Source organism: Oncorhynchus masou, chromosome 9 (genome assembly GCF_036934945.1).
Source record: "Oncorhynchus masou masou isolate Uvic2021 chromosome 9, UVic_Omas_1.1, whole genome shotgun sequence".
NCBI classification, from domain to species: domain Eukaryota; kingdom Metazoa; phylum Chordata; class Actinopteri; order Salmoniformes; family Salmonidae; genus Oncorhynchus; species Oncorhynchus masou.
This window is the reverse complement of record NC_088220.1, coordinates 37,006,899-37,027,307: the sequence shown is the minus strand read 5'-3', so window position 1 is coordinate 37,027,307 and position 20,409 is coordinate 37,006,899. Positions and strand designations below refer to the sequence as shown.

At 41.8% G+C, this 20,409-nt stretch overlaps 1 protein-coding gene across 1 annotated transcript in view; it reads left to right on the top strand.

Moving 5' to 3' along the window:
* Positions 1–2,709: 2,709 nt before the first annotated feature.
* Positions 2,710–20,409, top strand: part of LOC135545964 (alpha-1,3-mannosyl-glycoprotein 4-beta-N-acetylglucosaminyltransferase B-like) — a 222,333-nt gene continuing 204,633 nt past the window's right edge. The window contains exon 1 of the mRNA XM_064973976.1: positions 2,710–2,961. Within this exon, the coding sequence (XP_064830048.1) occupies positions 2,865–2,961 (97 nt within the window). The 5' untranslated portion in view covers positions 2,710–2,864. The remainder of the gene's footprint in view (positions 2,962–20,409) is intronic.

Below are 20,409 nucleotides of genomic sequence, written 5' to 3'. Positions count from 1 at the left end.
TGTTATTTACCCCCCCCCCCTTGAAGATTATGATGGGGAGAAAATCAGATCTGTAAATTGTTTAAGCTGCAGCCATATGGTTAATTATGGCTGGCATTGGAAACAATTTGCTACAATATCAATGTTGCAAACTACGGTATATGAGAGGATAGTAGACCTAGTTGGACAAAGCTGAGTTGCACATGATGGAAGTTAGAGGTAACCTAAATATTAATTATTTAATAGAAAAACAATTATGTGACAAATGGTTGTGACTAAAACTAGACTAAAATTGTCCAGAGTTGACCGATTCATTTTATGACATGGGTTTTTATATTTTTATTGAACTGAAATAAAATCTGCATAAAAATACATACATGACAAATCAAGGTACTATTATTTAGAAATTGGAAGTCACAGGACTTATTTTGGCATGACAAACCGAAGGACTTTATTTTGAAGTGTTTCATCCAGCTCAGAGATACATCCAGCTGGATGTAACTGTGCTGGATGTACAGTCCAAGTTTACATACACCTTAGCCAAGTACATTTAAACCCAGTTTTTCAAAATTCCTGACATTTAATCTGAGTAAAAATTCCCTGTCTTAGGTCAGTTATGATAACCACTTTATTTTAAGAATGTGAAATGTCAGAATAACAGTAGAGAGAATGATTTTTATTTCTTTCATCACATTCCCATTGGGTTAGAAGTTTACATACACTCAATTAGTATTTGGCAGCATTGCCTTTAAATTGTTTAACTTCGGTCAAACGTGTTGGGTAGCCTTCCACAGTAAGTTTGGTGAAAGTTGGCCCATTCCTCCTGACAGAGCTGGTGTAACTGGGTCAGGTTTGTAGGCCTCCTTGCTCGCACATGCTTTTTCAGTTCTGCCCACAAATCTTCTATAGGATTGAGGTCAGGGATTTGTGATGGCCACTTCCAATACCTCGACTTTGTTGTCCTTAAGCCATTTTGCCACAACTTCGGAAGTATGCTTTGGGTCATTGTCTATTTGGAAGAACCATTTGCGACCAGGCTTTGACTTCCTGACTGATGTCTTGAGATGTTGCTTCAATATATCCACATACATTTTCCTGCCTAATAATGTCATCGATTTTGTGAAGTGCACCAATCCCTCCTGCAGCACCCCCACAACATGATTCTGCCACCCTGGTCATTATGGCCAAACAGTTCTATTTTTGTTTCATCAGACCAGAGGACATTTCTCCAAAAAGTATGATCTTTGTCCCCGGATGTGCAGTTACAAACAGTAGTCTGGCTTTTATATGGCAATTTTAGAGCAGTCTTCTTCCTTGCTGAGAGGCCTTTCAGGTTATGTTGATATAGGACTCGTGTTACTGTGGATATAGATACTTTTGTACCTGTTTCCTCCAGCATCTTCACAAGGTCCTTTGCTGTTCTTCTGGGATTGAGTTGCACTTTTCACACCAAAGTACGTTCATCTCTAGGAGACAGAACACGTCTTCTTCCTGAGCGGTATGACAAATGCTTGGTCCCATGGTGTTTATACTTGCGTACTATTGTTTGTACAGATGACCATGGTACCTTCAGGCGTTTGGCAATTGCTCCCAAGGACGACCCAAACTAGTGGTCTGCAATTTTTTCTTGGCTGATTTCTTTTGATTTTCCCATGATGTCAAGCAAAGAGGCACTGAGTTTGAAGGTAGACATTGAAATACATCCACAGGTACACCTCCAATTGACTCAAATTATGTCAATTAGCCTATCAGAAGCTTCTAAAGCCATGACATAATTTTCTGGAATTTTCCAAGCTGTTTAAAGGAACAGTCAACTTAGAATATGTAAACTTCTGACCCACTCTAATTGTGATACAGTGAATTATAAGTGAAATAATCTGTCTGTAAACAATTGTTTGAAAAATGACTTGTGTCATGCACAAAGTAGATGTCCTAGCCGACTTGCCAAAACTATAGTTTGTTATCAAGAAATTTGTGGAGTGGTTGAAAAACTAGCTTTAATGACTCCAACCTAAGTGTATGTAAACTTCCGACTTCAACTGTAACTCTGAGCTGTATGTAATGCTCAGCCGGATGCTGTATGTGACTGAGTCGGATGCTGGAGGTAACTCTGTGCTGGATCCTACTCAGCTGAGCTGGATGTAACTCTGAGGCAGATGCTACTCAGCTGGGCAGAATGCTGGATGCTATACTGGATGTAACATGCAGCATTTAGCTCAGTGTTACAGCTCCTACTGCTAATTTGTGTAGCCTATGTGGAGAGAGATGCACTGTGTGGAGAGAGATGCACTGCTCCTGCTGGCCTTAAAATGCAAGTGGTAGTCAGAATCCCATTGAACTGATTTTATTGTTATTATGTTCTAGGTAGGCTAAATAACTCATATGGATTTGGGCATATGGTTTGCTTTACATGTTATAGCAGAAGTCAAATTAAATTTAAAGATGCACTGTGCACCCCGAATATGGAGAAGCAATTGTCAGCTACCTCGGCACATATGACATTCAATTCATGAGCGAAATATGAAAATTCATGAACGGATGTGAAAGTAAACCTGGAACTGCTGCCTCACATTTTTCAACGTCCACTAGTAGAGTCGCAACACTACATGGCATGCCTCATAACCACTCCGCCCGCACTGACTCGAGAAGGATGGGAGAGAGAGAACCCCCCCCCCCCCCCCCTTTCTGGCAACTCCTCCCCAAGCACTCCCTGCTTGTGCAAATGAGTAGTCAACCCGAGAGCAGAGCGCCGCGCAATAACAAACTCAGCCTCCGCTCTGACTGCCAGGCGTGAAGAGGCATTTCTATACTGGAAGTGCAGCAAACGAGCTGAGAGAGCCCAGAACCCCGCACTCAAGTTCGGACATGAGCCCGGGGATCCGGAGATGAGGCTCCGAAATGGCACCTTCCTAACGGTCGTATTGTTCGGTCTATGCGGACTCATTTCGCTCTCCTGGTACACTGCATTCAGCAACTCCAAAGGTAAAGTAGCTGCTATATCACACCACGAGGCAGGGGGCGTGTTGAGGCGATTTGATAGATTTCGTCTACTGTTGGAGACGAGCAACACCAGATATCGGTCTGATATCGCGAAGCTGTGTTTGGAAATAAGATTCTGGTGTTGGTGTTTTGACTTTTCAATTTCCTGTTATCCATCGACCATGAGGAATAGTCTGTTTTCACCGGTACCTTTGTCATCCGTTTTATTTTGCAACATTTTCCTACATTGAACAGATTGTTGATAAACACATAATTTTAAGACATGCGTCTTTGTATTCCTCAGCCTGCACGGACAGGGTAATTTTTGTATCTTTTCCTCTGTATGAACATAGCGTTGACATTATGAATCAGATGATTGCTCAAAGTGCGCATCTCTAGCAGCAATATTGAAACAAAGCAGCTGTAGATTATGAATGCTGATACAATGTTTGTGAGGAACTTGCAAAAATGTAACCTCAAGCTTCAGGTGCCAGTGCATGTAGGCTAAGAATGGATCTGTCCCCCTGGTTTGAACATGTGTGGTGCTTGGTGTGTTTTGAAGTTGCTGGGCCAGCCGACGTGCCAGTTCCGAGGCTGCTGTTTACAGAGGCTTCCCAGCTGACAGGGCAGCCTAATTCTGATCTTTTGCCACTAATTGGTCTTTTGACCGATCTTATCTTTTGCCAATGATCCCTCCAAGTGCTCTCTGGTGTACAGTATGTATTGACAGTTCACACACAGGTCTTTCATCAAGCCCCAATAGTGTTGGGAGCCTTGCACTCACTCCCATGCGGTTCATGCCAAGTGTTGCATAAACACAGGGAGGATATCACAAATAAAATCAGAACTATTGAAATATTCCTTTTTAGTGGTAATTAGTCACCCAATTCGGCACAGAAGTCACTTGATTCAGTCTCTATATGTATAAAGAGGGACTTTTCAAGCCTCTGCCTCTCAAAATGTTGTTGGAAACTCCAATGCATGATTAATGATTCAAACAAATCATGCAAATGTAACAGTATAGACTTTACGTACGTCCCCTCGCCCCGGCCTGGGCGCAAACCAGGGACGCTCTGCACACGTCAACAGTCACCCTCGAAGCATTGTTACCCATCGCCCCACAAAAGCCGCGGCCCTTGCAGAGCAAGGGGAACCACTACTTCAAGGTCTCAGAGCAAGTGACGTCACCGATTGAAACGCCACTAGCGCGCACCACCGCTAACTAGCTAGCCATTTCACATCGGCTTACACAAATGTAATAACATAAAATCAAAAGTTGTGAGGAAAAATTCCCAGTCGATTACTACAGTAGATCTGGAATTCAGTCGGTTGTCCTTATTATGATGCAGTTGCCAAATTCCCTGGACATTGGTGACAAATTTCGGAGAAGCTTGATAGGGTGATGACTCATGCCTATTTCTAGTTCGTTTCACACAGATCGTATCGACCCTTTAAAAAACCTGCAGACCCTTCTTCTCAGGAGCCAATACCAACGATGAGCACCACAATGGAAGTGCACCTTCACTGTGTTGGGTGTGCCCCCAAGCTTTAAAAAAAAACAACCTTTATTTAACAAGGCAAGTCAGTTAAGAACAAATTCTTATTTTCAATGACTACCTAGGAACAGTGGGTTAACTGCCTTGTTCAGGGGCAGAACGGCAGATTTTTATCTTGTCAGCTCGGGATTCGATCTCGCAACCTTTCGGTTACTAGTCCAACGCTCTAAACACTAGGTTACCTGCTGCCCCTCTGGATGTGTCTTCATTGTTTTCATTCTGATAGGATACTGCACATGAAGATTAAAGATGCATTATGCAGAAATCGCTACGCCATTTCCTGGTTACTGATATTCTAATAGTTTGCCTAATTTCAGTTTGTGACAAACAAGCAGTCATTGTGTAGAGCGTCATTGTACCATCTAAACCTCTTGCGAAATATATATTCCATAACCAAACACATTGTATATTCATCTATTTGAAGCTGGTGTTCAAAAGTAAAATAAGAAAAAAATAAACTTCAGAACGGGAATCATAGAAATGGCACACATAGAACATCCTTAGACTTTTTTTCAGCGAGAATGATAGATCTATAACTCACCTTTCTATGTGAATTTGGTCAGGTCTCCCAAAAAGTTGCATATTGTAGCTTTTAATGTTTGCATATCAAACACATGCCTTGGGAAATGTTTTTGGACACTGCACATTTACCTTAACAAATATCACAGATAGGAGGATCAATGGCGGACTGTAGACAGCGGCGCAGAATGCCTCAAGATAAAAACGTAATATTAAACATCTGTAAATCTGACCAAATATTAGCACTTCACATACTCGTGGGCAATAAGCTTAAATCTGGATAACAACACAAAACAAATTATAAGGCTGGAGACATTTATTGACCAGCACAATCAACACCAAAACAGCATGGAGAAACAATTCCCCAAAAGAAAACGAGACTCCTCGTCTGACACAGATGATTTATGCTTTTCACCACCTGGAATGGTAAGTGTAGAAACCCACTTACTAATGTAGATAAATGGTAAATTGGGCATACTTGAACTCGTCAGTAAAGATGTAAAGGAGTTGAAGGCAAGCCTCGAGATGAGTGACGAAAAAGCCACGACAATTGAGAAAGAAACAAACAAGCTAAAAGGTACTGTCAATACTATTGAAATGGATGTTCATGAACTTAAAAAAGAGAACATGTTTCTGAGAGAAGCCTTACTTGAAATACAGACTCGATTTATGCGAGAAAATCTGGTACGTTTTACCGGTATTAAAGTTAACGAGGGTTAAGATTCAGAGTGTGGTGAAAGATTTCCTGGTTAAAGCGTTACAGATCCCAGGCGATACCGTCGACCAAAATCAAACTCAATTTTGCATTCTTTTAAGGATAAAATAATGGTCAAAAGACTTGCTGGCACGAAAATAGTTATCAGTTCCCAAAGGAAATTGCAGAATGGCGCAAAGTTCTGTACCCACTCTTCAAAGTGAAGACTAAAAGGGAAACGTGTAGCTCTCATAGTCGATAAACTGTACATTGATAACCCACTGTTCCGAGACTGCTCCATGACTATTCTAAATATTACAAAGTTCCCATAAAGGAGTCAAAATAATTGAACACCCAATACTATCCATGGTGGGGATTGCAATAACAAAAAAAGGAAAACAATCAAATACAATTTTAAATACACTATACCATTCAAGATAGGGAATGTTGTAAAATAATATGTATTGGACTTTCTATTTATAGTAGAAGAAGAAATTATTGAAATAATACATCTTCAAATATAAGGAACTGGAACACAAAAGTACTGAAAAGCTCGTAATTAAGGAGGAATCAACATGGTAGAGATAAAAACACAGCAAACAGAAGACATAGAAGGCACAGTGTGGGGGGAGTGTGGTTGTGATGGAAGATGGGGTGTGTTTTTGTGATTGAAAAAGTGTGGTGAGTTACAGTGCATTTGGAAACTATTCAGACCCCTTCACTTTTTCAAAATGTTGTTACGTTACAGCCTTATTCTAAAATTGATTAAATCGTTTTTTCCCCCATCAATCAACACAATACCCCATAATGACACTGCAAAAACTGGTTTTTGGACATTTTTGGAAATTTAAATATGACATTTACATAAGTATTCAGACCATTTACGAAAATAGACCCTGAGCCTAAGCACACAGCCAAGAGACAACGCTAGAGTGGCTTAGGGACATGTCCTTGAGTGGCCCAGCCAGAGCCCGGACTTGAAACAGATCAAACATCTCTGGGGAGACCTGAAAATAGCGGTGCAGCTTAAGGTGCTTCAACAAAGGACTGACCTTTGTTGAAGCACCTTAAGCTGCACAGCTATTTTCAGGTCTCCCCAGAGATATTCGATCGGTTTCAAGTCTGGGCTCTGTCTGGGCCACTCAAGGAGATTCAGAGACTTGTCCCTAAGCCACTAGCATTGTCTTGGCTGTGTGCTTAGGGTCGTTGTTCTGTTGGAAGGTGAACCTTCGCCCCAGTCAAAAGTTTGGAGACAATACAATGCAAGACAAAGGGTGGCTATTTTGAAAAATCTCAAATATATTTGAATTTGTTTAACAATTTTTTTGGTTATGACATGATTCCATATTTTTTATTTAATAGTTTTGTTGTCTTCACTATTATTCTACAATATAGAAAATAGTACAAATAAAAACCCTTGAATGAGTAGATGTGTCCAAACTTGACAGAAGCTGCAATCTATTTGCAACGTTGAAGCTGATCCACCCCCTAAAATATTATCTAATAATAGCAGTCCAAATATCACAGTTTGGCAATTTATCCTTGGGTCTTTCCACTTTCCTGATGGCTATGTTTAAGTTGTGCTACAGAGAGGATACATTAGGTTCAGAGACTAAAGCATAGACTAATGTAAAGAAATCTTTATTCTGAAATCAATAAACTCCAACACATTCACTGCATCATATCACAATAATTACATGTATAGCCCAACAACTCTATGATTACCAAGGAAGATGGGGAGGGGTTGTGCGCACTGTAGCTTATTAAGACTGAGAACATGCCTCCTATTCTGACTTAATTGTTGAGTAACTGCGGATCCTCTCTGTAACCCCCCGCTATCTCCTGCCAAGACATCATCCTCATTCTCTCCTCAGTGTCATCATCATCATCATTATTATTACGACCAGTTTCCTCTTGAAGGCCTTGTTTCTGGCTTGTGCATCCTGTCTACTGTCATGTGCAGTTGACTGGAGTGTGTGTGTCTTCGATATTGACTCTCAGACTGATGGCAATTACCTCGGGAACGAAACGGGGAGAGATTGCTCGTGTGTGTGTGTGTGTCAGTATTCCTTGATGTGCCCCTCTGAGCCAGCCAGCACTCTAGCAAATTAATTCAGTCAAGCAAACAGCTAAACGTGATTGCAGAAGCTTGTATGATACATTTATTCCAATGGGGTCTGAGGGCTGTTTCAATCTATCTGAGATGGCCGAATAACAATGCACCTTGCCACTCAGCAGATGCCAATTTAATATCAACAGTGTTAGATAGGTCAATGTTCCCCAGCAATGAAGGGATTGAATAAGAAATGATTATTGATAAATAAATGCATGAATCAGTTGGTAGATCGATCTCACAGGAGAGCGTGTATGAACAAATTAGGTAATGGGAAAGTGGTCGAATGACTCAAGATGAAGTCAAGGGCTTCTCTCCTTATAAAACTAGTTAGGTAGATCTGAATTTATTCTTATGAACACACATCTCTCCCCAGAAAATTCTGGAGGATCTTTTGTTTTCTTTTCTTTTTCAAACACCAATTCCCTGTTTAGTTCATCAGTGGCTTTCTGTCTGATGCTTCTTGGCTCACGGAATTCCCTGGAGCACGGTGACTCTTGGGAGATGTGAAAGTTGGTTTGTCACTGCTGGGCCACCACACACACACTCACAAGATACATAAGATACACACATACCCACTCCAGGCCACACACATGCGCACAAAATCACAGTGGGCATACAGCTCATACAGTAGTTTCTTGGTGACTCATGTCCAGCTCTCTCTCACTCACACACACACACACACACACACACACACACACACACACACACACACACACACACACACACACACACACACACACACACACACACACACACACACACACACACACACACACACACACACACACACACACACAGACTACCGGGGCTCAGGCTCACATGCCCAGTCATGTCCTCAAGTAACACACACACAAGAACTGTTCGCTGCCTGTTAGACTTCCTTGCAGTCCCGTGCTCTTGTTTTACTTTTGTTGTGGTTTTGTATAGCCTAATCTAATTTGGTCTCCAAATTGAGTGATTTAGAAAACAGAGACTGGTCTTATAAAGGTTAGTGTCGTTTTCCCAAGCTGTAAGTGCACGTATAATGTGTGCTCTGTGTCATCCACGCCGCTATCAAGTGTACACTTGCCTTTGTCCACTCTTAAGTGCACACACAGATGAGGAGGGGTGATTCCGAGAGCGATAGGAATCATTGTCCCTCTTTCTTTCTCTCTGTCCAGTGGGATGCTGAAGGTCAGATATCACTTCGCTCTGTACATCTGAGGAGACACTTATAGTCTCCCACTGCCATTAGAGGTCCCACACAGAGTCCATGCCTAGATAAGAGGGTGTGCGTGTGTGTGCGTGTGTGCGTGTGTGCGTGTGCGTGTGTGTGTGTGTGTGCGTGTGTGTGTGTGTGTGTGTGTGTGTGCACAGACACTGCTAGCAGGGAGAGATGGGGGTTTTCTTTTGGGAAACTGGGTAACCTGGAAAACAGATAGCAACATAACTTTCTCTCTCTGTGGTTGTGTGTAAGCAAGCTTCCAAATGAAGAAGTCTTAAATGGTGAGAAAGAAAAACAGACGGCAACAGTAAGAGCCTTAGTGGTTGTCGCCTTTGGAAGTGTCCTAATGTTGTAATATTAACATATTTACGTGCCTTTGATGCAAAAAAAGTCTACCTGGTTTCAAGTATTCACCATGGTTTCATGTGCTTGAAATCCTTTGGAGAAAAAGAATGATGGAATGAAAAGGGAGAATCTGAAACACCTGTTATGGAGGAGGACATTGTTCTTTGGTGTGGGATGTTAAGGTGAACACGCAAATGAGTCCATGGTAGTTTCATTTGTAAATAAATACCGTGTGGAATGAGTTGTAGATGGAAAAATATAATGCGGGGGTGAGAGGTTGGCTATTGGCTAACCAGGCTAGTGACCAGGTCAGTTCTTTTCCCAGCTGGTCTCAACCGCTCTGGGTATGGTTTCCCAAAAGCATTTTTAAGGCTAAAGTTCGTTAGAACCTTTGTAGGAGCTGAGCTGTTTCCCAAAACCATCGCTATTAACATTGCACTTAAAATGCTTGTTATTTACAGATTGCCACAGACTACATGGAGAACAAACGAGGTGTGTCGTTTGATGCTTTTTTTCCCCTCCCATGTCAATTTATACACAGAAGATCTATGCTAAACATGGTTTCTGTTTCCCTGTGACGGCCGATTAACTCCAAAACAAAAATTTGCTACAAATACAAAGTTGCTAATGTCTTTGCAATTGATACAAACAAGCAATGTATAAAAAAACATGCTTCAAATTAAAACTGAGATGCCTGCATTAAAATATAAACAGTAGGCTATAGGCCTATTTCAATCATATTGACATTTCATGATTAATAAATAATATTTTGCAACTTAGGCGACTGTCTAATTTTGTCTCAATATACACAGGGTACAAATCCATAAGGAACACATTCCTAATATTGAGTTTCACCCCTGTTTGCCCTCAGAACAGCCTCAATTCATCAGGGCATGAATTGAGGTGTCGAATGCGTTCCACAGGGATGCTGGCTCTTGTTGATTCCAATGCTTCCCACAGTTGTGTGAAGTTGGCTGGATGTCCTCTGGGTGGTGGACCATTCTTGATACACACGGGAAACTGTTGAGCGGGAAAAACTCAGCAGCGTTGCAGTTTGACACAAACCGATGCGCCTGGCACCTACTACCATACCGTGTTCAAAGGCACTTAAATCTTTTGTCTTGCCCATCCACCCTCTGAATGGTACACAATCCACTTCTCAATTGTCTCAAGGCTTAAAAATCCTTTAACCTGTCTCCTCTCCTTCATCTATGCTGATTGAAGTGGATTTAACAAGTGACATCAAGAAAGAGCAGGTGATCCTAATGTGTTTTTTACACTAAATGTATTTCATGATGTGCAGCCTAACGTGCAAAATCAGTGATTTAGTACATTTTTAATTGGGTAAGTATTAGAATAAGCCGCCTCAATATTTGTAGCCGTAGGTGGTAATATTGCTGTAGGAGCTGATCCATCGTCAGTATTGTGAAATAATTCTAATGTTCTAAGGTAAGATGTGAATATAGAAAGCTGATCCGAGAGCAGCGATGCCTTTCTTTCGATCCTATCAGTTTCGGCACGTACTCCCAACGACACACTAAGCGACTGTTTTCTCTGCGTGGCGTTTTGGGAAACACGTGTTACATCTTCAGCGGGTTGTAGGAAAAATGTATCTTTAAAACCACATGCAAACCAAAGTTCCATCGCTATTGGGAAACCTGAGTCTCCAAAGAGACCAAACACAGTGTCAGGCATAGGTGTATAGGTGGCAGGGAAGTCAGGCGCAGGAGAGTCAAACGGAGTGTAAAATGGAGTCTTTTAATAAAGTCCACGTAACATGCTCCATAACACTAAAAGGTACATACATAAACAAACATGGGTACGAAGACCCGACGCGCACCTATACAACATAAAACTACACTGACAAAGACATGAGGGGAAACAGAGGGTTAAATACACAACAGGTAATGAATGGGATTGAAAACAGTGTGTGGGAAGACAAGACAAAACCAGTGGAAAATGAAAAATGGATCAATGATGGCTAGAAGACCGGTGACGTCGAACGCCGAGCACCGCCCGAACAAGGAGAGGCAACAACTTCGGCAGAATTCGTGACAGTACCCTCCCCCCCCGGCGAGCGGCCCTAGCAGCGCGTCGACACCGGCCTCGGGGACAACCCGGAGGGCGAGGTGCAGGGCGATCCGGTTGGAGACGGTGGAATTCTGATAACATGGAAGGATCTAGCACGTCCTCCACCGGAACCCAGCATCTCTCCTCCGGCCCGTACCCCCCCCCCCCCAGTCCACGAGGCACTGAAGGACATCTCGAATCCAGAATGGATCGAACAGAGTACGCCGGAACCCCCTCGATGTCTAGAGGAGGCGGAGGAACATCATGCACTTCAGCCTCCTGGAGCGGGCCAGCCACCATCGGCCTGAGGAGAGGCACATGGAACGAGGGGTTAATACGGTAATGAGTGGGCAGTTGTAACCTATAACATACCTCGTTCACTCTCCTCAGGACTTTAAATGGCCCCACAAACCGCGAACCCAGCTTCCGGCAGAGCAGGCGAGGGGGCAGGTTTCGGGTCGAGAGCCAGACCCTGTCCCCTGGTGCGAACGATGGGGCCTCACTGCGGCAACGGTCTGCGCCAATTTTCTGGCGCCTTATGGCACGCTGAAGGTGGACGTGGGCTGCCTCCCAGGTTTTCTCAGCGTGCCGAAACCAATTGTCCACCGCAGGGGCCTCGGTCTGGCTCTGATGCCAAGGAGTCCAATAAACAGGCTCCATAAAACTAAAAGGTACATACATAAACAAACATGGGTACAAAGACCCCGACGCGCACCTATACAACATAAAACTTCACTGACAAAGACATGAGGGGAAACAGAGGGTTAAATACACAACAGGTAATGAATGGGACTGAAAACAGGTGTGTGGGAAGACGAGACAAAACCAATGGAAAATTAAAAATGGATCAATGATGGTTAGAAGACCGGTGACGTCGAACGCCGAGCACCGCCCGAACAAGGAGAGGCAACGACTTCGGCAGAAGTCGTGACACACAGGACAAGTAGGCTTTTGTGTTCCCACTGTTTTCTCTATACACAGTCTAGGGAATGTGGGTGACTGTTTGGTCAGTCGCATGACGGTTAGTCTTATGTGTTTATGGCTTTACTTAGACATAGAATCGTATGGTCTGTAAATGAACGTCTTTGCATGACCTTCATAACTGCCTGTAATTGTCTGTCATTCACACAAACACACCAAGCTGGATGTCAGGATGGTCAGGGGTTGGTATCACACAGCAGTTGGTGAGTCTGTCTTTTGGCTTGCCACACATACTGGCATAAGTGGCATTATTTACTGACAAAGCTGGCAAGGATCTATTTGGCAGCAGTTGGACAACCTGCATATCCCTGCCAAGCCCTGCCCCTAAATCACAGCCTGCCCACATCAGAGAACCAGACAAGGGGATGGGAAGGGAAATGTTTTCAAAATGTGTGTGTATAATGGCTGGGTAGTATCATTCTCATGTCAGTCCACACATCATTGAATTCCTGAAGTGAGCGTGCTGAAATTCACACATCATTTTTATCAGTTCACCTCTCATAGTCTTTGGGCTTTGGCTTTCAATGTATTGTTTTGAGCAAGTTTGACTGTGAATATTGATGTCCCATGAGTTGTAGATCCTACTGTCTTGACTTGGAAGAAGGTTAGAGTCTCTGATTTAGAGGTCGACCGATTATGATTTTTCAATGCCGATACCGATTATTGGAGGACCAAAAAAGCCGATACCGATTAATTGGCCGATTTTGTATTTATTTATTTGTAATAATGACAATTACAACAATACTGTCAGGATTTGGCCAGGGTTGTTCCGGGTTTTGGTCAGTAGATGCCCCCATTGTGCTTTTTGTCCTTATGTTTTTCCCTTGATCCCCATTAATTATTTGCACCTGTGCCTCGTTTCCTTATTGTATTTAAACCCTTAGTTTCCCTCAGTTCTGTGCTCTGTGTTTGTATGTTAGCACCCTGCCCTAGTGTTCTGTGTACTCTTGTCGATTCCGGGTGACGCTCTTGTGGTATTCTGTTTTTTTGTTTTTGTTTATTTTTTGTGAGTTTCTTTTGAGGCCTTTTTGTGCTTTTCCTACCACCTTTTGGATTTGCCATTTTTTGTATTTAAGGATTTTTTCTTTATTAAATACACCGTCTTAAGTACTGCTGTGTCTGCCTCATCTTCTGGGTTCTGCTGACTATTCGTGGCTCAGTTGGTTAAGTGACTGTTTCTCACTCCGGAGACCCAGGTTCGAAACCGGGTCCTGACAAATACTGACTGAACACTTATTTTAACTTAATATAATACATCAATAAAATCAATTTAGCCTCAAATAAATAATGAAACATGTTCAATTTGATTTAAATAATGCAAAAACAAAGTGTTGGACATGAAAGTAAATGTGCAATATGTGCCATGTAAGAAGGCTAACGTTTAAGTTCCTTGCTCAGAACATGAGAATATATGAAAGCTGGTGGTTCCTTTTAACATGAGTCTTCAATATTCCCAGGTAAGAGGTTTTAGGTTGAAGTTATTATAGGAATTATAGGACTATTTCTCTCTCTACCATTTGTATTTCATTAACCGTTGACTATTGGATGTTCTTATAGGCACTAGTATTGCCAGTGTAACAGTTTACCTTCCATCCCTCTCCTCGCTCCTACCTGGGCTCGAACCAGGAACACATCGACATCAGACACCCTTGAGGCAGCGTTACCCATGCAGAGCAAGGGGAACAACCACTCCAAGTCTCAGAGCGAGTGATGTTTGAAACGCTAATAGCGCGCACCCCGCTAACTAGCTAGCCATTTCACATCGGTTACACCAGCCTAATCTCGGGAGTTGATAGGCTTGAAGTCATAAACAGCTGCTGGCAAACGCCCGAAAGTGCTGTTTGAATGAATGCTTTCGAGCCTGCTGGTGCCTACCATCGCTCAGACTGCTCTATCAAATCAAAGACTTAGTTATAACATGACAACACACAGAAATACGAGCCTTAGGTCATTAATATGGTCGAATCCGGAAACTATCATCTCGAAAACAAGACGTTTATTCTTTCAGTGAAATACGGAACCGTTACGTATTTTATCTAACGGGTGGCATCCATAAGTCTCTAAATATTGCTGTTACATTGCACAACCTTCAATGGCCTAAACTGTTGCATATACACTGACTCTGCGTGCAATGAACGCAAGAGAAGTGACAATTTCACCTGGTTAATATTGCCTGCTATCCTGGATTTATTTTAGCTAAATATGCAGGTTTAAAAAGATATACTTCTGTTACGGATACAAGTATCCTGTGTGTGTGTGTGTGTGTGTGTGTATCCTGTGTGTGTGTGTATCCTGTGTGTGTGTGTATCCTGTGTTCTTTTCTCTCCTTCTCCCCTCCAGGTGAAAATCATCACTCCCCAATCAGTCACCAATCATCAATCAGAAGACACACCTCCTCCAGTTTCCTACCCAATCACAGTTCCTTTCCCTTGGTTTAAAAACCCTGTCAGTTGTTTGCTCTACAGCTCAATCTCTCTGTAAATGCCATGTCTGTAGGTCTCTGTGTGGCGTGCTCGCGTTGTGTATTAACCTCTCTTTTGTTTGAGCACCTCCATAGCACTTTGTCCTCACCCGTGAGTTGTTTTTGGTTATGGTGTTTGTTTGTTTGTTTGTTTGCTGGTGGGAAAAGGGGAAACCAAGACAAGTCGCCCATGGGCATACACTACCCGTAGGTAGACTTTGTTAAATACACTAGTTAGAACTGGGCGGACCACCCACTGTATTTTTGGTTAGTTAGTGAGCTTTTGTTAAAGTAGGCTAGTCTAGCTTAGGGGTGTTTTTGAATACTTATTGTTTCTTTCCTTGGGTCTAGCTCAGCCCCTTTTCCTGCTCCCCCCCCCCATTACCGTGTGTTTTCAAATAAACCTTGAGTTTGACGGTAGATTTCAGTTGTCCTGGTTATTTCGTTCACACTTTTACTTTGCCACTATTATAATTTGCCTGAGTTATGTTATGGGTCTCATTACCATCCCCCCCTAGACTGTCGGGCCAAAAGGGATTTGTAACAACTTCTGTGTATTGATTTTAAGAAAGGCATTGATGTTTATGGTTAGGTACACATTGGAGCAATGATATGAACTGCATCGATTATATGCAAGGCAGGACACGCTAGATTAACTAGTAATATCATCAACTGTGTGTAGTTAACTAGTGATTATGATTGATTGATTTTGTTTTTTATAAAATAAGTTTAATGCTAGCTAGCAACTTACCTTGGCTTACTGCATTCGCATAACAGGCAGGCCCCTCATGGAATGCAATGTGGCAGGTGGTTAGAGCGTTGGACTAGGTAACTAAGTTTGCAAGATTGAATCCCTGAGCTGATAAGGTAAAACATCTGTCATTCTGCCCCTGAACAAGACAGTTAACCCACCGTTCCTAGGCCGTCGTTGAAAATAAGAATGCGTTCTTAACTGACTTGCCTAGTTAAATAAAGATGAAATAAATGTGTAAAATACCGATTTCCGATTGTTATGAAAACTTGAAATCGGCCATTCCGATTAATCGGTCGACCTCTACTCTGAATTATGTTGTGTTTTGGGCTCTTGGTGTAATTTTGTGGTGGAGTTGGTCAGATTTTTGCCTATGTTCTCAGTTCTTTCCCCCCTGGTCATAGTTGATGTGAAAGACTGAGACAGGAAGTGCTGTTTTTAGGTGCCACCATCTCTTCTGCCACACTCTGTTGCTTTTCTCTGTCAAAAGGCACAAAGGCCTGTGTGTGTCAGCCTTCCATGTACCCAACCCCTTGCTTGCGTGCAAACTGCAGTGGTAACCTTGACAATTACCCTGGCCTTGGGGGGTGGGTGGCCCTCTACGTGCACAAAGTCTGACGCTTTTGGCCATTGTCATGGCACTAGTCATAAAAGCATGCCCCGTGGGTGTGTTTACTGCATGGAGTGCAGTAAGGAGGGGGATCAGGTAAGAGGAAAGGGGTTGTTTCCTCTGTGCATTTAACAGATTATATTTACTGAGCTTTTGTGCACTAAACTGTCTAATTTGTGGCAATGTATCAAGGTAATTTAACAATTAGACAGCTGTCATCTGAAATGGATTCCCTTTTGTTTGGGGACAAAATTAAACTTTGGTTTTGGTGTTATACTTTGTATTCCATGTTATAGAGAGGCTTCTTAGGAAAACCAAAAACTCTTATTTCATGAGTATAGGACCTACTATTGCTTAGATCTTATTTTCAAGTGATTGACCTGTCTGCAAATTATTTTGACCTTTTTCAATGTTAACACCTTGTCCAAAAGGCACCAAATCACCTGTCTTTATTCTTAAATTCAATACTTTTTGTCCAATAACTCAAGATAGGGTAGTCATATTGTTATGAAATTCTCAGGGTTGACATAGAACACCGAGATGATTCAAATATAATTGTATTTCTGGAATGACAATTCTATCTTATGCAAATTGGGCTCTTAATATGCAAATTTGGCAGTACAATATACAATTACAGTAATTTAAGATCAATCATTTAAAGTAGTGTGGTCATTAACAAATCTTCATGCTCTATGAAATTAGAATACAGTGTTTTATATTGTATGCAAATGAGATAGTTAATATGCTAATTTGTCTGTACGAACCAAAAAATACAGCATGTTAAGCCCATTAGTTTAATGTAAGGTGGTAATATTTATTATTATAAAAAAATGTGTATGAATGTTTTATTGAATGTTTCAAACATACAATACACTTGCAGTGAAGCTGCTCAACAACTACACTACCTTTCAAAAGTTTGGGGTCACTTAGAAATATCCTTGTTTTTGAAAGAAAAGCACATTTTCTTTGTCCATTATAATAATATCAAATTGATCAGAAATACAGTGTTAATGTTGTGACTATTGTAGCAGGAAATGGCTGCTTTTTAATGGAATATCTACATAGGCGTGCAGAGGCCCATTATCAGCAACCATCACTCCTGTGTTCCAATGGCAGGTTGTGTTAGCTAATCCATGTTTATAATTTTAAAAGGCTGATTGATCATTAGAAAACCCTTTTGCAATTATGTTAGCACAGCTGAAAACTGTTGTTCTGATTTAAAAAAGCAATATAACTGGCGTCTTTAGACAAGTTGTGTATCTGGAGCATCAGCATTTGTGGTTTCGATTACAGGTTCAAAATGGCCAGAAACATAGCACTTTCTTCTGAAACTCGCCAGAAACTTAGTCTGAAAGTTCCATGCGAGAAATTGCCAAGAAACTGAAGATCTCGTACAATGCTGTGTACTACTCCCTTCGCAGAACAGAGCAAACTGGCCCTAAACCGGAATATAAAGAGTGGGAGGCCCCGGTGCACAACTGAGCAAGAGGACAAGTACATTAGTGTGTCTAGTTTCAGAAACGGATGCCTCACAAGTCCTCAACTGGCAACTTCATTAAATAGTACCCGCAAAACACCAGTCTCAACATCAACAGTGAAGCGGCGACTCCGGGATGCTGGTCTTCTAGGTGGAGTTGCAAAGAAAAAGCCATATCTCAGTCTGGCTAATAAAAAGATTAAGATGGGCAAAAGAACACAGACATTGGACAGTGGAACTCTGCCTAGAAGGCCAGCATCCAGGAGTTGCCTCTTCACTGTTGACGTTTTCTAATGATCAATTGGCCTTTTAAAATTATAAACTTGGATTAGCTAACACAATGTGCCATTGGAACACAGGAGTGATGGTTGCTGATAAGGGCCCTCTGTACGCCTATGTAGATATTCCATGAAAAATCTACCGTTTCCAGCTACAATAGTCATTTACACATTAACATTAACAATGTCTACACTGTACTTCTGATCAATTTGTTGTTATTTTAATGGACCAAAAATGTGCTTTTCTTCAAAAAGAAGAACATTTCTAAATGACCCCAAACTTTTGAATGGTAGTGTAATCACATTAGTCATCTAATAGACTTCCATCCAGAGCAACACAAAGACGCACCTAGGGTCAACGACAGATGACCCCCAAGGAAAAAAATTATATAAATGAATTATGGCAAGAACAGCTCAAATAAGCAAAGAGAAACAACAGTCCATCATTACTTTAATACATGAAGGTCAGTCAATGTGGAACATTTCAAGAACTTTGAAAGTTTCTTCAACTGCAGTCGCAAAAACCATCAAGCGCTGTGATGAAACTGGCTCTCATGAGGACCGACACAGGAAAGGAAGACCCAGAGTTACCTCTGCTACAGGGGATAAGTTAATTAGCGGTAATTGCAACTCGGATTGCAGCCCAAATAAAAGTAAAAGACATATCTCAACATCAACTGTTCAGAGGAGACTGCGTGAATCAGGCCTTCATGGTTGAATTGCTGCAAAGAAACCACTACTACAGGATTCCAATAATAAAGAAGAGACTTGCTTGGGCCAGGAAACACGAGCAAATGACATTAAACCAGTGGAAATCTGTCCTTTGGGCTGATGAGTCCAAATTTGAGATTGTTGGTTCCAACCGCCGTGTCTTTGTGAGATGCAGAGTAAGTGAACGGATGATCTCCACATGTGTCATTCCCACCGTGAGGCATGGAGGAGGTGGTGTGGGGGTGCTTTGCTGTTGACACTGTCTAATTCATTTAGAATTCAAGGCACACTTAACCAGCATGCAGCGATACATCATCCCATCTGGTTTGCGCTTTTAATATACATTACTGTTTTATACACAACTGTGAGTTTACGCTTAGTAAGGTGCAGCTTGTGCACCTATACACACACCAGGGCTGGTAACAGAGTACATATAATTGGGATTACATAATCATGAACAAAAAGCAAGGTTACTATTTACCAATTAGTATCTGTTAGGCTGTGTATATCACAGTGAGGTTGTATTAGGCCTAGACTGACAAATAATATGCCCAACCGTGTGCGCGCGTACACACACACACTTCTCAGCATCCCCACACGCTCACAGCACACACACCATATCACACACAGCCCGACGCAGACACACACTTCTAACAAAGTCTGAACTGTAACACAAGAAGGCTACTAGTCTAATAACATAGCTTACTTCTAAGGTAGGCCTACACCTGAGTTGGTTACATTGTACTGTTCTTTTTTGGTGTTGATGAGTTACTCTGATGATGGAAGGATGAACTGCACTGTTTCCAGAAGAGGGGTGGCAGGTAGCCTAGTGGTTAGAACGTTGGGCCAACCCAGAAGGTTGCTAGATCGAATCCCCGAGCTGACAAGGTAAAAATCTGTCGTTCTGCCCCTGAAAAAGGCAATTAACCCACTGTTCCTAGGCCGTCATTGTAAATAAGAATTTTTTGCCTAATTAAATTAAGTTTAAATAAATAGAGTGAGCTGCCTGCTAGAAAGCTGCACAGAAAGAGAGATGGGACACATTTTCAATTCACTGGTAGTTAGCTACGTCTTTATCGATTTGTAGGGTTGGAGCAACTGAATTGTCGTTTTTACTTGAAAGAATAAAACCATCAATCACAAAAATCGCCATTGGCACAATACAGCCAATGATGCACAGTGGTGCCTCTCGCTCGGCTCGTTGCCTCCAGCGAACAGCATCAAGGAGTCCCACACAGCTAGGAAGCTTGCGCTCGTCATGGAAATGGGGGTGTCAGAATGTGAATTAGACCAATCCCTGACAACCCATTGGTCAAAACTTCGCTACTTTGTAACCTGCTATTTTTTTTTGTATGTCTCTGAAACATTTGAATGACAGAGCTGAAATAAATGTTTTGCTTGATATTTCAGTTCAAGGATGTCTGATGACCGTAAAACACCCTCAGGACTTTCCCATACTTCATGGTTATACAATTTTACATCGATCTTACTCTGGTAGATAGAATAATACCTTCCGCTAAGAGGAAATTTGAGCACACCGATTCTGCGGGTTTCACTAAAAGAATGTAACATTCTTAGTATGGCACTTGCTTTAAATTTGGGCTCATATCGCGTAAATATAATGTACAGTATTGAAATTTCGCAATTGCCACATTGTTTTCAAATTATTTTATGTATT